Below are 19,813 nucleotides of genomic sequence, written 5' to 3'. Positions count from 1 at the left end.
GGCTTTTCCTCTAGTCTAGACCTAACTCCTTCGGGATAGATACTCAGTTCTTTCTGGGTCCCCCGTACCTGCCTGGCTCAAACCTGGTTCAGTGGACACTTAATCACTGTTTGATAAGTAAACTAATTCTGTCATCTCAGTATGAGATTCTGGAGCTTTGCAGAAACTCCCAGGACACGTTCGTGGCAGAACAAAACTCCGAATTCAAAGATACGGGGTTTCTGGTTCATCGTCTAACAAGTATTTTCTTATTTATTATTTTGTTTAACTATACTCTAGAAATACATAGAACGACCTCACTACAAGAGTCATTATTAAGTTAATGATTTACATGTCTGGGTTTTGTTTTTGTTTTTTTTTTTTAATCATTGTTTTCCTCCTCTCTCTTTTAAAGGAATCCTTTGCTGAACACCTGGGCTATTCAAATGGGGTCATCAATGGGTAAATCTTAAAATTTATTTTTCTTTCAAAAAGTAGTTAGTCATACCTAAACTTTTCCCTCCGTAGTGTTTCCTCTCACACACGTACGTACTGTTTTCCTCCTCAGTCCTCTCTCACCTCAGCAGAGGTGAGATAACATCAGCATTCTCTTTTATTTTATTGGCATAAATTACTCCATGCCTTAAGCATGTGGCTATTCAAAGCATGTAGATCTCATTTAATAGACTTAATGGCATGCTCATGTCCTAAAAATTGTTGTGGAAGCTTCAAACATTGTGACTTATAACCGGTGGTGTAGCTTGAGCCGAAAAGAGAACTTATCATATTAAATTTAAAGTTGACACTTAACATGGACGTGCGTGAGAGGAAATGTCTCGTCTGCTATAAATATGGATGACGTTACAGTAGTTTGTCAAAGTATGGCCCGTATGAGAAACGTTTGTTTTGGGTTTTTTGTTTTTGGTTTTTTGGGTTTTTTTCCTAGCAGCAGACATTGAAGAGAGCCATGCCTTACAACAACAAAAAAGAACCTCGCAGTAACAGATAGTCTCTGTTTTGCCCCGGGGAACATCGATCATGAGGATGTAGGGGCCATTCTGGGATCCCAAAGGCAGATGGTGTCCCTGGGCTAAGCACCAGAGATTGGGACCCGTCCAGAACCAGTGCCTCTAGGCTCTCCCACTCCTGTTTGCTTCCCTTTCCCCTGGCTGTGGTCACTCCTGCCACCATCACGGGACTGGCCAGGTTGCTTACTAAAAACGTGGCCGCAGGAGAAGTCGGGGCGGGAAGGTGGATGTTGGGAAGACGTACACTTGAAAATGTGTCTGTTAGAGACAACACGCACTGTGTCACAGGATCAGCTGCCAGACGATACGCTTCAGTGTAGACTGCAGGTGCACTGCCCGGTGTTCCCAGCCACGTCAGCCCTACGATTACGTTTTAATAATTTAACACATGCCTGTTGACAAAAGACAAGTAGTTTATTACGGTGGAGGAAAGGCCCTGGTTTAGGTCATTAACACCCTGACAGAGGTAAATCTACTGTCCTATTTTTGATATGAACTTCTGTGCAAGCCAGGCCTCTTGTCCCCTTCCCAGTCTATCCTTCCACAGTGTGCATGGTGATCTTGTAGAAGGGTGTGGCAGATCTCGCCAGTCTCCTGTTTAAAACCCGTCAGGGGCTTCCCGTTGCACTGAAAGCTAACACACCCAGTGTGGTTAAAAGAACCCTGTGGCATCTGTCCCCACTCCCTCCTGCTGCCTCTTGGCCCTCATCTCCAGAATTCTCCTGACGCTTGTGTTCCATTCCTCAGACTCACCAGCCTCCTTTACTCCAACAGGACCTTTGCACATACGCTTCCCTCTTTCTGGAATCTCTTCCTCTCCATTCCCAAGCCGCCATTCTTCACCTGGCTCCCTTTTTGCTCATTATCTGAGGTTTTAGCTAAACCATTCTCTCTTCAGCAAGGTCACCTCTGACCCTCTGCATCAGAGGCTGGCAATTTTTTTTTTTTTTCTGTAAAGGGCCAGATGTCAAATATTTTTACCTTTGTGGGTCAAAAAGTCTCTATCTCAACTTTGCCCATAGTGGCATGAAAGCAGCCGTAGACAAAATAGAAATGAGTGAGCCTGGCTGCATTCCAACAAAACTCTATTTACAAAAACAGGCAGCAGGCCAGGGCCGAAATTGGCCAAACTCTGCTCTAATTTAAAGACGTCACGTGTTGCTATGCATTGTCTCATAGCAACTTGCTGTTTTTCTTTTCAGTACTTATCACAATGTGCAATTAGCCATTTTGAAGGCAGGGTTTCTATTTTCTCATCCCCGTACACATGCTGAACGTTGTGCCTGGCTGGTAGTAGGTGCTCAATAAATATTTGGATGAATCTTACGTGCCCTGAATTAATAATTATGTGCTTGCTCAGTAGCAGTGTAAGGAAATACAACATATTCGTGTACACGTGTGTATAACAGAGAGGGAAAGAGGGAGGGAGAATTGAGACACACACACACACACACACACACACACACACACACAGAGTGAAAGAATCAGAACATGAAACGATTTCCATTTCTTTCCAGAATCTGCCATCATACCTGGCATCTATAATGTACTCTTTATGGGTTTTGTATAGAAACATTTTCTTTTTCCATTTACATACCCCCATCACCCTGGAGTGGATAGTCATTCATTCATTCATTCATTCATTCATTCCACAGTTATTTTATTGAATGTTCACTACGCACAAGGCAGTGCCTGAAAACGAGAGCGATACTGGATCCTTCAAGAAGACAGCAGTAATACTGTCTTCTTGTTTTGCCTTTTTGGGTTCAGGGCTGAACTGTATCGGGCCTCAGGAAAGTTTGAGCTTCTTGATCGTATTCTGCCCAAACTGCGAGCTACTAATCACCGCGTGCTGCTTTTCTGCCAGATGACCTCGCTCATGACCATCATGGAGGATTACTTTGCTTTTCGGAACTTCCTCTACCTTCGCCTTGACGGTGAGTGCCCGAGGGGTGAGGCTCGGAAGCCACGCCCTGGAGAGCGCAGGGGTGACGGGCACTTAGATCCAGTTCCCCCCCAACAGGAGGAGTGAAGTTGTTGAAGAATTAACTAGCGGGGTGAGGTGCGGCTTTTCCAGAGACAGTTTTTATTTCCTCCGGCTTTTAAAAAATAGGCTGAAATCATTTGCACAGCTGTTTATCCCCCAGACAAGCCAATAATGCAAGTGGACTTGGAGGCATTTTATAAGTACCACCATTAAACTAAACGAAGCTAAATTAAAATTTAAAATCCGTCTCTGCCTTTAGGATTGAGTGTTATCTGCACACTTGTACGAATGTTCTGATAAACCTTTAACTTCTTCTGTTGAGGCTTTTTTTTTTTTTTAAGTTTACTTACTTTTTTTTGGAGGGGGGAGGGGCAGAGAGCGAGGGAGAGAGAGAATCCCAAGCAGGCTCCACGCTGTCAGTGCAGAGCCCGACACAGGGCTCAATCTCATGACGGTGAGATCGTGACCTGAGCCGAAAGCAAGAGTCAGTAGCTTAACTGACTTAGGCACCCAGGCTAAGCCACCTGTTGAGGATTTTTTTTAACGAGATTAAGGGCTATGTCTCCTTTCTTCAGTAACACTCTAATTGTTCATTTAAGGTGATACTGAATTATCATTCAAGCTTCTTTTTTAAAAAAATAAAAGCTTCTTTCTTTTTTCTAAGTAGAACATATCTACATGCTACCTGAAGACGTACGGCCCCGTTGTGTCCTAGATTTTGCAGACTATGTGCAAAATATTTGCCTGATTTACCTGGTAGGCAAAGTTCTAAGAAATTAGTAAGAAAATACGAATGGGAGGAAATATGAATTTGGAGACATTTCCTAAATTACTGTTAGGATTTTGCTATCAGCCCTAAGCTTTTAAAGATGAAAGATACTAAAATTCCTCATAGGGTGGTGTGGGATAATACTTTTGAAGAGTGGTTTGTAGGAACAGGAGCTAATTTACAGCCAGGATGGTATGGAATCCTGGATATAGAGTAGTACAGTATTTCTAATACCAGTTTTTAGCTAGTGCAATCTTCAAGTTATTGTTAAATAGGAAGTTTAAAAGTTTATGTTCCATTAAAAGGTTTTGTCCCCCCGCCTTTTTTTTTTAATGTTTTTATTTATTTTTGACATAGAGAGAGAGACAGAGAGCAAGCAGGGGAGGGGCAGAGAGAGAGGGAGACACAGAATCTGAAGCAGGCTCCAGGCTCTGAGCTGTCAGCCCAGAGCCTGACATGGGGCTCGAACTCACGAACTGTGAGATCATGACCTGGGCGGAAGTCAGACGCTTAGCCAGCTGACCCACGCAGGTGACCCCAGACCTGATTTTTCAGGGTGTTTTTACCTCTCCCTTCCCAAGTCACCGCAGACCTCCAGGCCGATGCATGGCTAAGTAAGTGTTCCTTTTGAACACAGTTCGTGATACAGTTCTGTCATCCACAGTCTCTCTTTTGGCACGTCTCCTGCACTGTGTCTCCTCCTTTGACCTGATTCTTCTTCCCTCTCTGTGAGGGGCAAGGTCAGCACTCATTTGAAGGATAAGCATGCCTTCCGTGCCTTCCTTGCTGCTCGGGTGAGGGGCAGCCCAGCCCTGGTGTCCCACCCAGCTGCCATTTGCTACTTTGTGGCTTTTTGTTTAGAGCCTCCGCTGTGTGGCCTTGGAATGCTCTGGTCTGTGAAACTGGCAAGAAGTGCTTTTTCCTTGAAACAAATCTCTCTCCCATGTTCTTGCCAGCTTGAGGGAGTGCCTTTCCTCTGTTGCTGTTGGTTGCTGACCTTATCGCTATTAATAATAGTCCTAAAAGGTAAGGTTTACAGAACGCCTACTTCATGTGGGATACCAGGCAAAGCACTTCGCGTGCGTTATTAATTTAATTTTCTCAGGCAAGCAAGCTGTTTTCATTCCCTTTTACCGAGGTGTGACTACGATTCCCATTTCACAGATGGGAAAACAGAGGTTTATGGAAAGGAGCCGAGGGCAAAAGCAGGTTCTGTCTTAGATCTGTCTGATTCCAAATTAGTTCAGAATCAGGTTTAGCAGACCCAGTGAGGTGCACCCCATCTCTTCAAATGCAGGCTGCTTTCCTGGCGACAGCCTTTTACGAGTGGTTTGGAACTCACTCAGAAATTTTAAGGTGATTAATCGGAACGAGATGCAAGCTGAATGGAGCCACTCACTGTTCCTGCGACCAACGCCCTTACCGTGAGGTTGGAGGAGACAAGTAAACAGTCTCCATAAAATGTTGCAGATGGAATTGAGAAGGATTGTACAGGCTCCCACCCACAAGAAACAGCCGCCATTTGTTTCTGGAGTTGGAGAGAATCGATGGGCAAACAATCAATATACCCACTTCCAAGTACATCCACCCTCCCACCACCCGCCCCTTAGCCCGTTTGTTAAAATGACTTCAGATTTTCACTGCTGCGTCTGATGTCTCAGATTTTTGACCTGGGGCGGGGGGGGGGGGGGCGCGGAGGGGGAATCATTCGATGACAGCTAAACAGATTTTTTTCCTGCAAAGATGATGGCTACATGAACAGATTTGGCTACTACTCCATTATAGTCGTTGTTTTCACTGGAAATGATTTTTCAGTGAGAGCAAGTGGTGAAGTTACATCCCAGAAGACAAAATTCTCCCAAAGCACATGAAACGCGGTTAAAATTAGGAATCATGAAAGCCTGGCAGCCTAATCCTCCTGGCTCGTTCTGCAACTTGCAACACAACTGCCCTTGCTATTAATTTATGATCTGGGTTGTGTTCTGTGTCAAAAGTCCAAAAGAACATGGGGCTGACACTCCTCCCGAGCACGTCAAATCCTGTGCCACCTGCGAGGAGCGCTTACGTGCCTGCGGATAAGCCCTGATGGAGTAGTCTGAACCTCCCAGAGCAAATACCCCAAAGATTGCTGAGGACCAGCCAAGATCTTGACTTGGAGAACCTTTGACTAATGGGAATGGTAATCCAGCAAATTCTGAACCTTGTCATTAGAAATGTCCTAGCTTTGCACGAAGAGTGATTTAATCAGAGTTTTGTCTGGCTTGAAAAATTTGTCAGGTTCCCTACGATTTTATACAGTTTGAATCCACATCATATATATATATATATATATATATATATATATATATATATAGTCATTCTCTTTGCTTGAGGTATCTGGGGTAGGGTCCAAAAACTCCTTTGACCAAATAGTTTTGGTATTTCTTTTGTTTTTCAGTGCTTTATTTTGTATTTAGGGTTATTTCATCCCAAGTAATTATCTCCACTAATTAGTTTTATTCCTATCTTAACACATGTGGTCATTAGCTGATTATTTTTCAGTGGATTTAAAACTGAACTTCTGAGACTCCTGGGTGGCTCAGTCTGTTAGGCATTTGACTTCAGCTCAGGTCATGATCTCTTAGTTCATGAGTTCGAGCCCCCTGTCAGGCTCTGTGCTGTCAGAAGACAGACTTCATTGTCTCTAGACGTTCTTTCTTTCCTTACTTTAGAACTCTTTTTTTTTTTTTTTTTTTGGTTTCTGTAGCTTTCCGTTTGGTTCAAGGCATAGGGTAAATGTATGAACCATGACTCCCTGTGAGTATTTTTTTTTTAATTACTGCAACTGGAAAGATGATACAGTGAAAAGGTTTCGTGATAGCACAGAACACATCTTCCGTTAGCATCCTGAACAAATAGGTCACTATGATCTCAGAAAGCCAGTTCTGAAAAGAAAAGAAGAGCCCCACGTATTTGAAACCTCACTCAGCAAAGCACATTTAGTGCACCTCCCCCAAAATTCAGACTCTTACCATTTCTTGTTGCAGGATTTGACCAGGTGGCTAAACTTGAAATCTAATTTAGGAAGCAAAATGAGCTCCAAAGAACATTGCTTCATTTAATGAAGAGAACCCCCAAAGCCCCTGGTTTCTGATCCCCATTTGCTATATGTGGGGAATTGGCATTTTTCCCCCTCCTCAGGAGGGTACTTACTATTTTTATTAATATGAATAATAGATCCCCTCCATGTTTGGGAATCTGACCCTCATAGTAATTAGATTTCATTAGCTGTCACCACTTAACTGTTTTAATCCTCTGAACTAAATTGCTGGTGTATTTTCAACCTTAAAAAAAGAACACCATGTAGAAATAATATTTGTATAGCAGACGTTTAGGGGCTATCGTGTAACATGTATATATAGTTTTCCCGTATTTCCCAACAGCCTAAGGCCTTTTTCCAAACTCTGCAGTTGTTCTTTCTCGGTTAAATACATTACAAATGCCCAGTATGTGATTGAGTGGCTGGTTTGGGAGCAGGTATGGGTGACTTCCTGCTCTAAAAGTGAGCACCACCCCCTGGGGTTTGGTGTCCTGAGCTTATTCAAAGTCTTTGGAGTCTTTTCGGGTACCTTGGGGCCCCCCATCGGTGGGTGAGTCGCTTGATGGTCTGTTAGGTTTTAGGTTACCACCCTTTGAACTCAACAAGCAGAATGTCCACACAAGAAACAGACGGAGAGCTTCTGTGTGTGTGTGTGTGTGTGTGTGTGTGTGTGTGTGTGTAGGTATATGTTTATATATATGGGATTACTGTGGCTTCGAGTCTTGCTAACCAGGATAAAAATATTCCATTCACATTTCAGGTTTTAAGCAGCCAGATCATGCTCAGGAGCAATCGAAATGGTAAAATGCAGTGGAAATCAATTTCCCTTTTGTTTCCACCCTCTTGGCATAAACATCTACTTGGTCTGATACCCATCGGCAAAATTGCTTTAAACCGTTATGATAGTCTTTGTAGGCACGTGCAGGCGTGTGTGTGTGTGTATGTGTGTGTGTGTGTGTGTGTGTGTGTATGTATGTAGGTGTATTTTATAATATTATTTGGTGTGTTTGAGGCACCTGGGTGGCTCAGTAGGTTAAGCTGCCGACTCTTGGTTCAGCTCAGATCATGATCTCACGGTTTGTGAGTTCGAGCTCTGCCTGAGGCTCTGTGCCAACAGTGTGGAGCCTGCTTGGGATTCCCTCTCTCCCTCTCTCTCCCTCTCTCTCTCTCTCTCTGCCCCTCCCCCACTCATTCTCTCCCTCTCTAAATAAATGAATGGATGAATGAATGAATGAATAAATAAATAAACAAATAAATAAAATTATTTGTTGTTTTAAAGCACAGAAATAAATCCAGCAAATATTTCATAAAGGTTTAGGTTAACATGAGAATGTTGTACAATCTGCAAAGGTACAGTCATAAGTACTTATTTAAACCGAGCATTTTGAAACAGTGGGTAGTAGACAGTATTCCTTCCTTGATTTGAGAAATGTCTCTCTCTCTCTCACTCTCTCTCTTTTTTTTTAATTGCAAAATGTTCAAACTTCCTCTCCCAAAAAGCACAAAAACCTCAGGGGATTACCTCACCAATGCCAGAGGAGTCTATTTCTCAAGGAGGCCAGCCTTTCTGTCTCGAACCGTGCCATTTTCAGACAGGAGTTAATTGGCAAATTTACTTTTCTTGTACCTACAGGCACCACCAAGTCTGAGGACCGCGCCGCTCTGCTGAAGAAATTCAACGAACCCGGGTCCCAGTATTTCATCTTCTTGCTGAGCACCAGAGCTGGCGGCCTGGGCTTGAACCTTCAGGCAGCTGATACCGTGGTCATCTTTGACAGTGACTGGAATCCTCACCAGGTCTGTAATGCCTCTGACTTGGGTGCCCAGGCCTTCCTTCTGGAACCAGAGGAACTCAAAGACTATCAGTGTCTGCATTCACACTTGTGCAGAAGAACAAATTTCTAAATGAGCGGGCTGTTTCCCCTTTGGGGAAATGGTGACCTCGTGATGGCTCTTTTCTCATGTCCCTCCAGAGCGTAGACAGTGAGATGTCTCACACCCACCTTTGATGTGCCTTTGAAAAGCTCCATTTTGGGGTACAGAAACTCAGGCTCTGCTTAGCTTTAACCCCCCTTCTGAGGTTGACGTCAGGCAAAGGATATTTAGTCGTACGTAGGACAAATCACAAATGTTCCAAAATAAAAACAACAACAGTTAATATTTCTTGGACCCTCCCTGACTCTGTGCCAGCCTGTTGATGTGCATTGCTTCATTCTTTATTCACAATCCTGTGAGGTTGTAATTATTATTACTATATGCATCTTCCCAGTCAAGGAAAATGAGTCGCCGGAAGCTTTAAGTAAGTTCCCTGAGGTTAGTATATGATGGTTTGTCTTTTAGTCCGTAGGTTTTGTTTAAAATCGCCATCAAAGAATATTCTGTGGAGCATCTACTACTAGGTTCTTTGAGCCTAGGTGAATGTAGTGTTATCCGTGAGGATGGGCCCCTTGTGGCACCCTTGTGGGTTCCTATGTTACTCAGGGAGATAGTGCGCTTGCCTGTAAGGTATCGGGTGGAGTGCTATTCATCAGGATGTGACTCATGTTGGGGCGCACGTGAATTCAAGGTAGTAAAAAGGGAAGCGGCCCTTGTGTATGAATATGAACCATACACCAGGTCAGCCTGGGCTCCTCACTGCGCCTTGCTTTCCTCAGCTACAAATACGCAGAGTACGACCCTGTCACCGGGTCACGGCGGGGAGACTGGGATGAAAAAGCTGACAGCAGTCATTCTGGGCAGGAAGTGGCATTCAGGGGGTGCACAGAATTATGAGAGAGCTTTCAAAAAACTTGCATGCCTGCCTACCATCCCCTGCACCCCACCCCCAGTTTGGTAGAGGCTTCCCAGAACCACCTCCCCCCACCATACATTTGAAAGCTCCCCAGAGATTCTGACATCCTTTCTCTCCTGGCCAAGGAGCACTGATTTCAGGAATAAAGCAGTGGTTCCAAGCCTTGAGGTGACCACTAGCTGGGACCCCTGCGAGGCTCGCCAGTCATTTATTCTAGCTGAATATCTTAAAGGAAGCTTCTCTGGAAATGTTCTCACCTTGGAGAGGGCTCGGGAGCCACCAGCACAGAATATATTAGTTCCAAGTCTTTAGGAAATATTTTTATATGTTTTCTATATTTTTATATCCCACGAGACCTGCAGTTTGTCCCTTTTTACCATTGTGAATTCGGTGTCTGCTTGACATTTCGTGACAGGCTGCCCGCGTGCAGGCACTGAGCTCGGCTGGGCGTCTAGGGGAGGAGTATGTGATGTCTGTCTTCTCGGTGCCCAGCGTGGTTTAGATCACCCTGCAGCCGCTGCCTGTGTCTTTACTGAGAAAAAAATAACCTGTCTAGAGGTGAATGGAGAGTTCATTAGATTTTATCTTGGCGGGGGAAGCACATCTATGGCATCTCAGCTGACCACCTTCACTGGCACGGTGCAAATGCTAAGAGTCAAAGGAATTCAAGGTCTCTAGAAATGCTAAATTACCAGAGACTGGATGCTGGGACATCCATGCCTTTCCCTTTCTCTGTCTCCCTCTACCCCTCTATCTCTTTGTCTTGTCTTTATGTCTGCCTCTCTCTCATTCTCTCTCTCTCTCTCTCTCTCTCTCTCTCTGTCTCTCTCTCTCTCTCTCTCTCTCTCTCACACACACACACACACGCACACACACACACACAGACATACTTTTACAACCAGCAACCAAAGGTGTAACTCCAGAATCAAGTAAATTGCATGAGCAATTCATTCACTTTTCACTGTATTTGAGCTAATATCTCGAATTTCCTCTGGTCTGATTTGCCCCAGATTCCTGGCACTGGGCCATATATTTCTCCAAATATTTTTATCTGCCACAGGTAGGTTCACCGTCACCTGATTTGGACAACTGGGCTGACCAGAGTTTTCATGGCTGTCACTTAAACATGGCCATTACTTTGGGCAAACTTTTTTTTTTCCTTTCACTTTCAGAAATCAGTTATCTTACAATGATAGAGTAAGTACTGATTTTTCATTTAAAAAGTAAGACAGCTAACTTTCATTAAGCCACGACTCCACTGGATACGATGAGGCAATTTGCATACCTAATTTCTTACCTAACCCTCAAAATATTTCACATGTTAGGTAACCAGTCAGTATTAAGTCACCCATGTCTGTCTGGGTGTGAATCCCGGCTTTGGGCTCTTTCTACCCTATACCCCTGCATAAATATTGCATGGTCCCCAAAATGAAAGTTGTGGAGCTCTTTTTACCTTGTTGGTTCCAGTGTGCTTTGAAAAACAAAAGTGTCTATAATAATCCTAAGTCAGTTGAATCAAAATTAAGTCCTGTTGATGAAATCGCAGGTCCATTTGCGAAGTTGAAGATAGAGGCCAAGAAGTTGCTACTTGGAGGCCCTTGCTAGAAGTAAGGACAGCACATACGCATGTGGAATTAGCAATAAAATCCCTCGGAATTACCAAGACTCTCATTTCCAAACTGCGAATCAGAAACATGGGTTGATGCCTTTACTATTAGCCCATGGAGTTTGAACTGCTTTGTTACCACAGAATGGCCACCCACAAAGTTACCTTGGAGGTCCTTTTCCCAGGCTATGTTCTTATGTGCAGATAGAATCACACCTAATTAGTGTGGCCGAGTGTCAGGCGACTCCGATCTCAAGAGGTACTGAAGAATCCGTTCAATGACGAAAGCATGTTTTTCTTTGTCATAGTATCCCCTGCCCCCCGCTCCCCACTTCAGCTTAGAGACTCAGAGGCTAAACATTCTATAAACTACTTCAGCCTGGGGGCGTCTAGGTGTCTCAGTTGGTTAAGCATCTGATATTGGCTCAGGTCATGATCTCACAGTTCCTGAGTTCGAGCCCCGCATCAGGCTCTGTGCTGACAGCTTGGAACCTGGAACCTGCTTTGGATTCTGTGTCTCCCTCTCTCTCTGCCCCTCCCCACCTCACACTCTGTCTCTCTTTCTCTCTCTGTATCTCTCTCTCTCTCTCAAATATAAGTAAACATTAAAAAACATTAAAAATTTTTTTTAAACCTTCAGCTTAGAAATAATAATTTTGGCTACTTGCCAAATAGATAGATCATTTTATTTTTTTTTAATAATTTTTCTAACCTTTAAAAAAATATTTTATTTATTTTTGAGAGGAAACGTGTGAGTGGGGGAAGGGGCAGAGAGAGAAGGGGCCAGAGGATCCTAAGTGGGCTCTTTGCTGACAGCACAGTTGCTCAGTGCTTGCTCTTGGCCCAGACAGTCTAGAACATTTACTAGTAATACTTATTGTTGGGCCCGTTCAGGAAACATTCCACTGACCCCTGTTCTAGGAATAATCCAGAGGTGGATAACATACACCTCGCTGTTTTGAAATCTGCTTCACCATTCTCGTGAGCGTTTGTCGAGAGACATGGTTGAACTAAGAGCTTGAAAATGAAGTTTAGGGTTCCGACCCCCTCTCCCCCTACCAGCTTTGGATGGTACGTCTCCAACTCACCTTCTCCTGTTTTGGGAACGTAATCTGATTTGGTTGAATCCCAGCTGTGTTTGTGTTTCAGCTGTCTGATATTTATATTACTCGGGTATCTTCTGAGGAAACATATTGGCCTCACGAGTCATTTAATTGTAGAGGTCCCTGCAGCAAAGACGGGTCTCCTGGACAGACTTTGGCCTGTTGCCGTCTCGTGCCATGTGCATGGCCAGGAAACTCATCAGGCCAAGTGGCTGGGCTTCCTGCTGTAGAGCATCAGCTCTGTGCAAAACAGGGCGTCTGGGATGCCGGATACAGGGGACAGACTTTTGCCCCCAAAACGTGTACGGGTCTAACGGGGGGTGCATGGAAACCACTAATTAGCATTGGCCCAGAGACCATCACCTAGATCAAAGTGACAGACCAAGATGTTTTTGTGGTGTAGCATTGAAATCAGGTAACTTGGCCTCCTAGGTTTAGTAGGGGTTTTATTTAAAGAATTCATTACAACTGTTTTTTTCTTATAAGAGTAATATAGGTTTAAAGCAGAAAAAAAAAATTGTTCAACCACTTGAAAGTAAAATGAGGGAAATTTAATAATGACTTTATTCTTCGTTACTTGGAAGTGTAAATTCCTGCCTTTTACTTGGTTTACGTAAATATGCACATATGAGATCCACATGTACATAGTCATATGTAACGTGTCGTTTTTACTTGTTACTGCTTTGTGTCATTAAATCTCCTATAATTAATTTGTATGGTACTTTGCATATAGTATATGGTACATACATACAAAGATTAATTTTTTTTAACCAATCTGTTATTGTTGGATGTTGATTTAATTCTGCTTTAAAAACAAAAACAAAAAACAGGGGTGCCTGAGTGGCTCAGTCGGTTAAGCATCCGACTTTGGCTCAGGTCATAACCTCACAGCTCATGAGTTCAAGCCCCACATCAGGCTCTGTGCTGACAGCTCAGAGCCTGGAGCCTGCTTCAGATTCTGTCTCTGTCTCTACCCTCCCCTGCTTACAGGCTCGCTCTCTCTCTCTCTCAAATATAAATCAACATAAAAAAAAATTTAAAAACCATTGTAAATACTATATAATGCCGAGAGGTACACCCATATTTGTAAATCTTTGTGCATATCCTATCCACGATTATTCCTGTAGGATAAATTACCAGAAGCAAAATTTCAGGAGTCAGAGATCATACCCAGTTTTAACACTTTGGTACTTGGTTCCGGATTTCTTTCCCCCAAAACTGTGACCAATTTAGCATCCCACAAGCTATAATTTGGGGAATTCTTTTCATTGCCCAAACTAAAGATGGAGTCTTTGGTGGAATTAGATGCATGGAGATCTGCCCCCTGACAAGTCCCTATCTGTACGGTGTATATGTATACTGTATGTACGTATAATTCACAGATGTTTTAAAAATCGTCTCTAACACTTTAGACCAGCGTCTAGTGTTTCTTGAGATTTAAGGTTAGTTGTAGGTAATATCAAAGTCATAAATCTGACATCAAATTTAATGGGGTCTTCGTTTGTTTTGTGTTTTAGTTCAGGACAAAATCTGATGGTGAACCTAGAGACGGGTGCAAACACCTTGATGCCTGGATTTCAAAACCTGATATGTATTTCGGTTGGCTTGGCCGATCGGAGCCCAGCTTCCCTCAACTAGGGATGAACTCAGGTTTTCCAGAGAAGGTGGCTTGCATACATTAAAAATGAAAGCAAAATCTTTTCACTAGCGTGGGTGGGTTAAGTAACCCTCTACGCTCCCCTGTCTCTCGGGCAGGTGACTTGTTCGCTGGGCTGAGGCAGGTGCGCTGGCCCTCAGAGCATGTGGTTCTCCCTCACAGGATCTACAAGCACAAGACCGAGCTCACCGCATCGGCCAGCAGAACGAGGTCCGGGTGCTGAGGCTGTGCACTGTCAACAGCGTGGAGGAAAAGATTCTCGCGGCCGCGAAATACAAGCTGAACGTGGATCAGAAAGTGATCCAGGCGGGTATGTTTGATCAGAAGTCTTCAAGCCACGAGCGGAGGGCATTCCTGCAGGCCATCCTGGAGCACGAAGAGGAAAACGAGGTACGATAGAAAGCCGAGCTGATGAAATCTCACAGCGGCCTTTTGTCTCGGAAGGATTAAGAACGACCTGGTCGTTCTTTAAAGAATTTGCTGGGCTGGCGTTGATTAAAATGAATAAATTAGCTGCCTGTCTTACATCCCAAGCACAGAAAGCCTCTGAAAGTCATCCAGACCAGTGTCTTAAAAGCCTTTGCCAGAGGCACCTCAAGGCTCAGCCAGGGCACACCCCCTTGGCTCCCCCCGAGAGACGCAGACAGGGTGCTTAATCGTACTGTAAATGCCACCTTCTGTAGGGAAGATGCAGAATTGCACAGGGGCCCCTGGTACCCGGACACAATCAGCCAGATGAGAGTAGACACCGCCAGAAAGAAGGGTCCCTCCTTGCCTTGTCTCTCTGCCATCCCCCTACCCTGGGCCGACTCTGTCTTTTGCCTTTTGATTAAGCTCTTCAGTATGTTTGTAGGACAAGCCCTCACAGCCATCTTAACGTGTTTTCTTGTACTTACACTCTGAAAGCAGGACTTTGACCTCCAGTGCCAATTTTTCTGTAAAAGCTGACCAAAGGCTGAGAAAATGACCAGCTTAAAAAAAAAAAAATATCTTTACTTGGCAAGATTGTTCAAAGAACACATTCCTTATGTTTCTCTAAGGGTTTTTTTTTTTTTTAACTTTTTTAAGTTTATTTATTCACGTAGAGAGAGAGAGCACGAGTATGAGTGGGGGGGGGGGGCACAGAGATAGAGAGAATCCCAAACAGATTCTGCTGTCAGCGCAGAGCCCGATGTGTGCTTGAACTCACGCACCCGTGAGATCGTGACCTGAGCCAAAGCCGGGTGCTTAACCCACTAAGCCACACAGGCGCCCCTCTAAGGGGGTAGTCGCTTGTATTTTTTTTAGATTGCCAATTTTAGTAATTCTATACTGAATTTTCAACCCGAACAGATTTGAAAGAGATCAAAAGACATAGTTCTAATGTAGTCTAGAAAAGTGTGCAAAATACCAGCACCAATCCTTACCATAAAATTGTCTTGGGATGGACAGATTTAGTTTGATGTCCCTATATTTGTAAGCTGAGGAGTGGGTTTACCTTAACATATTCATACGGAATACTATTTTCATTGCATATATTAGATACAGTTCGATTTTGCCTTAAGTAGGATATATGTTTTTGAAATCTTCTATAAATTATAAACCAAATTCATTTGAAAGTCTCCCGTACATTTTTTTGCGTGTGTGAAATGAGCCTAAATGTGAAGTAGATCTTGATATTCAAATGAATCCTGAAATGAATCTTTTTGCAAACTGAAGAGCACTTTTATACCGTGCTTCCTCCTAACTTGTAGGTCTAATATATTTGATTAGTTATGTATTAGGTTTTGTTAAAATAATGAAAAATATGTGTGCGCACGCATTCATACATCCACCCGTATTTTTAAAATTGTGATCTCAAATAACTCACCACTCTGATTCTTAAAATTGAATACGTGATAGGGGCTTGATTCTTGAAATTGACTGGTCCAGATTTAGAATCAGGTTGTCAGGTAAATTTTGTGTTCTTGTTTACACACCTGGAAATTAAAAAACATATATTATTTTTTTGCATGATGTATACTGTCCCAACACAGGTGTGGGCAGAGCTGATACTCAGCCCATGGTCTCTACCCTGTTTTTGCTTTTAACTCGTTTTGTATAGGCCTTGTCACAGTAGAGGTTGGCCTGGGGAACATGGCGTGCAGAGGAGCCCGGAGGTTTCCACCCGTCCTAGGCTGCAGGGAGATGTCGACGTCTCCAGCCGCAGGGGCCACCAGGACTGGGCTGGGGTGGGGCCTGGGGCCAGCCGCATTACTGGGGCTCCACACTCCTTCCAGGCTGTTAGTGTGTCAGACGTGGTGCCATTTTCTGGGTGCCCTGTGTCCTGTGTCTGGGTGCCCTGGGCGCCCTGTGTCCAGATCTTTGGAGACACTGACAGACCACAGTCAGGGGCTGTGGTTCCAAATACTGAGGCCGAGTAGGCTGCTTATCTGCACGGCTGACAGGCCGGGAAGTACTAAGATACAAAGACCCCAGGGGCGTATTTTGCACACTTCCCAGCCATTTCGTTCTCTGTGAAGGTCAGACGCTTGCAGGCAGGCTTCTTGCCAGTTTACAAGAGAATCTTTTCACCTTACGCGTGGGGATGTGCAAGCCCCCATTGTGTAGGCAGAGAGTGGATAATATGGGGTTCTAGGTAGTGAGCAAACCAGGGCACCTTTTCACCAAAGGATATGTTAACCAAATTCTTCGTACCATGAAGTATCAGCCCGCTGCCAGATAGGCTTGGTCTTTGTCAAATGAAATGCAATATTGAGACAAATTTACTTTAATCAGGTTAGAGGCGAACTAGAACAGAAAGCTTTTTACGAGGAATTATTATCTTGAGTCATTAGATATTTGCCTATGGAAATGCATTCACTTCTAACACAGTGCATAAGACATTATCTTGGGAAGAACCATAGTCATTGAAGCTGCTAGGACACTCATACTCTTTCTAGAACAAGGTGCCTCGTTTTTGCACATATAATTTGGGAAACTGGATATTTGAAGTTGTGGGTTTTCCTCTTTTCCTCCTTCTGCCCATACCCTGCGATCCCCCCATTTGATTCTTAACACACTCAGTCAGCATATGATAAAAATAATTTTGGAAGGTAAGTTCTGTAGTATATGCCCAACTTTTAGATTTTTTTGGTTTTTTGTAAAGTGTGGAAGTCATAGCATTTCTAGAAAACTTGAGAACTTGGTTTCTGAGGAGTTTGCAGAGAGATCATGTGCTTTGGTCTAAGATCACATAAAACGAAACTGTTCCCCCTTATGCACCCATCCAGAACTTTAACTGATAGCATAATAATTCCCACTGAAACACACTGATTAAACCCATCTTAAAGGCTCTATATTTGACCTATCTGTATGATTTTTATGGCCTTGTTCTGTGCCTCGTCACAAACTTTCACATATTGGTGGGTTTCATAAGGTTTTGAAAATCAGCACTTATATGCAGCTTAATAGAATTAAAAGGATTTATGTCAGGCACTTTTTCCCTCGCGTTTCCTTACAACTTGACTGTGAATTAAATGTCACGCCCATTTTACAGATGAGGTCATTGAAGCAGGGGAGACGTTAAGTAACTTGTTTCAAAAGTAATGGAATCAAGATACACATTACCACCACCACCACCCCCCCGCACCAAAAAAAAAACAAAAAACCACACACACACACACACACACACACACACACACACACACACAGTACTTTTCATAGTGTACCATGTGTCCTTCCTAAACAGATTTTGCTCTGGGAAGATTGGTTTGAGTAGCTTGCGAAATAATGATGGCAAATACTACCCCCAGTGACCCTTCTCTTTTCTTTGGGGCTTGAGAAATGAATCCCTGTGGTCTACAGGACAGATCCACTTTACTCTTTCATACCTCACCCTGATTGTCCAAACTTTCCCCTAAAGCCTGTTAAATCATTCTGTTCTTAACCCCAGGAAGAAGATGAAGTGCCCGACGATGAGACCCTGAACCAAATGATTGCTCGACGAGAGGAAGAATTTGATCTTTTTATGGTAATACCATAGAAAATCGTGCACCTTTTTCTGTTAACGCGCGATGTCTGGAGTCTGCGTGCCCTGGCAGAACTTCCTTTACGGAGAGCCTGGGCCTTTCAGTTCAGAGGCTGCAGACTGGCTGGATTTAGCCTGCAGACATATTTTGTTTGGCCCACGCAGTGTTTTTTAAAATTTCAAATTTGTTGCCAACATAAGAAGAATCCTGATTTCTGGCTTCTCTTGAAAAATGAGGGTGGGCAGCACCAGGCCCACGTCTCTGTGTGGAAACAGTTGGCCAGGGCTTAGTGGCAGCCGCACCCTCCGGATGGACAGGCCCTGTAGGCTACGGCTTTGCCCCAGATCCCTGCCCCTGGCCCCCCAGCCCCAATCCCAACTCATTGTGATTCAAGGCCAGCATCATTCTGGGAACCTGCCCTACTCCTGTAGGTAGTTCACAATCATTCCCTCGCTGTCTCCTTACTGGATCAAAGCAGATATGCTCCCCAGCCAAACAACACGGGTCATGTGTCTCCTTCCTGTTGAAGAGAGCCTGGCTTAAGCCAGCAGGAGCCTTCCAGATGCACATCAAGGCGTAGCCTTCGCTGAAAGATCGGAATTGGTTGGATTTCGCTGATCTGGGCAGATAGGAAAGAACCTTGACATTTAAGGAATTAACAGCCATGGTTTCAACCTTGACGTTCCATACTACATAGTCACGTGCGATTTTGCTGAAATCTGCACTTGATTTACGTGTGTGGCCCGCCCCAGAGTCAGTACGTGCGGAAGCAAGCCCCTCCGGTCGTGAAGGAGGCCCTCAGAAGTGCTATATTTTGCTGCATTCTTCAGGCACACGCTGGACCTCTTTCATCTACTCTGCGGCCCAATGGTCAGAACGGTTTCTGGCACATAGTACTTGCTTAGCAAATCTTGAGTGAACGAATGGCAGCGTTTGCAACATTTTAAGCCCCGTGAAGATGTCAGTGTGGATCAGGACCTGTGAAGTTGCAAGGCTCCTTCCAGTACCATCAATCATTCTGATCTTTCGGACATTTAGTCTGATGGCGGAATGAGTAAGGAAATGTGAACTGTGATGCGGTCATGCTGCACGGCCCCCAAGTCCAAGGCCCCCAGTTTGAATGTCCTCAAGGTGTCAGGCATCTTGCAGGAGTGAAACAAGTGGATGGGGGTGGGTGGGTGGTGGTGGTAAACCAGAGCTGCTTTGTCTAAGGGGGACAGAGCCGCAAGGCCCCAGGTATCCAGGAATTCCAAATTTCCAAGAGAAGCTGGAAATCTAGGTTTTTTTCATGGGCAATCTCTGGATTTCAAAATGTTTGCGGCTAAATTCAGTTTTGTTTTTATCATGATCTCCTACTGCAGGCCAAATGAAACAGGACTCTGGGCCAGATGTGACCCACAGGATTTGCATCCTCTGTCTTTTTAGCCCAGACAGTCTGAGAAGAGAGCTCCAGCTGCGTGGAGGCTTACGTTATTTTTTGCAATTTTTGACTAGGGAACAACGGTTGTGTCCACACATAAAGATTCGAGATAAAAGACATTTAATTCTTCCTCAGGGAAGTTTTAGGGAGCTGTGGGAATAGCTCCTAACCTGGGATGAGCACTTTGCCCGCCCCACCCCGTTCCTAAGTGAACCACCCTCCTTAGGAAAGGCATTTTTGGCTAGAAATGATGCAACACAGTCATGTGACAGCATGGCCAATGCAGGGTGTCCCTCAGACCTAAATTTCTGAGCCCCGACTGTTGGTCACCCTTATAGACTGGTGCTCTCCTTGGGGACATTAGAGGTACACATAGGAAACAGACATCTTTTCTCTCCTTGACGA

The 19,813-nt window shown here is 44.2% G+C and overlaps 1 protein-coding gene across 5 annotated transcripts in view; it reads left to right on the top strand.

Moving 5' to 3' along the window:
- The window catches only part of SMARCA2 (SWI/SNF related, matrix associated, actin dependent regulator of chromatin, subfamily a, member 2), a 179,787-nt gene that overhangs the window by 87,657 nt on the left and 72,317 nt on the right, over positions 1 to 19,813 (top strand). For all 5 annotated transcript variants that reach the window (XM_047101568.1, XM_047101535.1, XM_047101561.1 and 2 more), the window contains exons 22-26: positions 395 to 441; positions 2,778 to 2,944; positions 8,476 to 8,639; positions 14,162 to 14,389; positions 17,913 to 17,990. In XM_047101568.1, the coding sequence (XP_046957524.1) occupies positions 395 to 441; positions 2,778 to 2,944; positions 8,476 to 8,639; positions 14,162 to 14,389; positions 17,913 to 17,990 (684 nt within the window). The remainder of the gene's footprint in view (positions 1 to 394; positions 442 to 2,777; positions 2,945 to 8,475; positions 8,640 to 14,161; positions 14,390 to 17,912; positions 17,991 to 19,813) is intronic.

This window comes from Lynx rufus, unplaced genomic scaffold (genome assembly GCF_022079265.1).
Source record: "Lynx rufus isolate CCGP_SWC_20201006 ecotype Redwood Valley unplaced genomic scaffold, mLynRuf1.p SCAF_10, whole genome shotgun sequence".
In the NCBI taxonomy this organism is placed as follows: Eukaryota; Metazoa; Chordata; class Mammalia; order Carnivora; family Felidae; genus Lynx; species Lynx rufus.
Note: the sequence above shows the minus strand (reverse complement) of the source record. Positions and strands in the feature narration are given on the sequence as shown.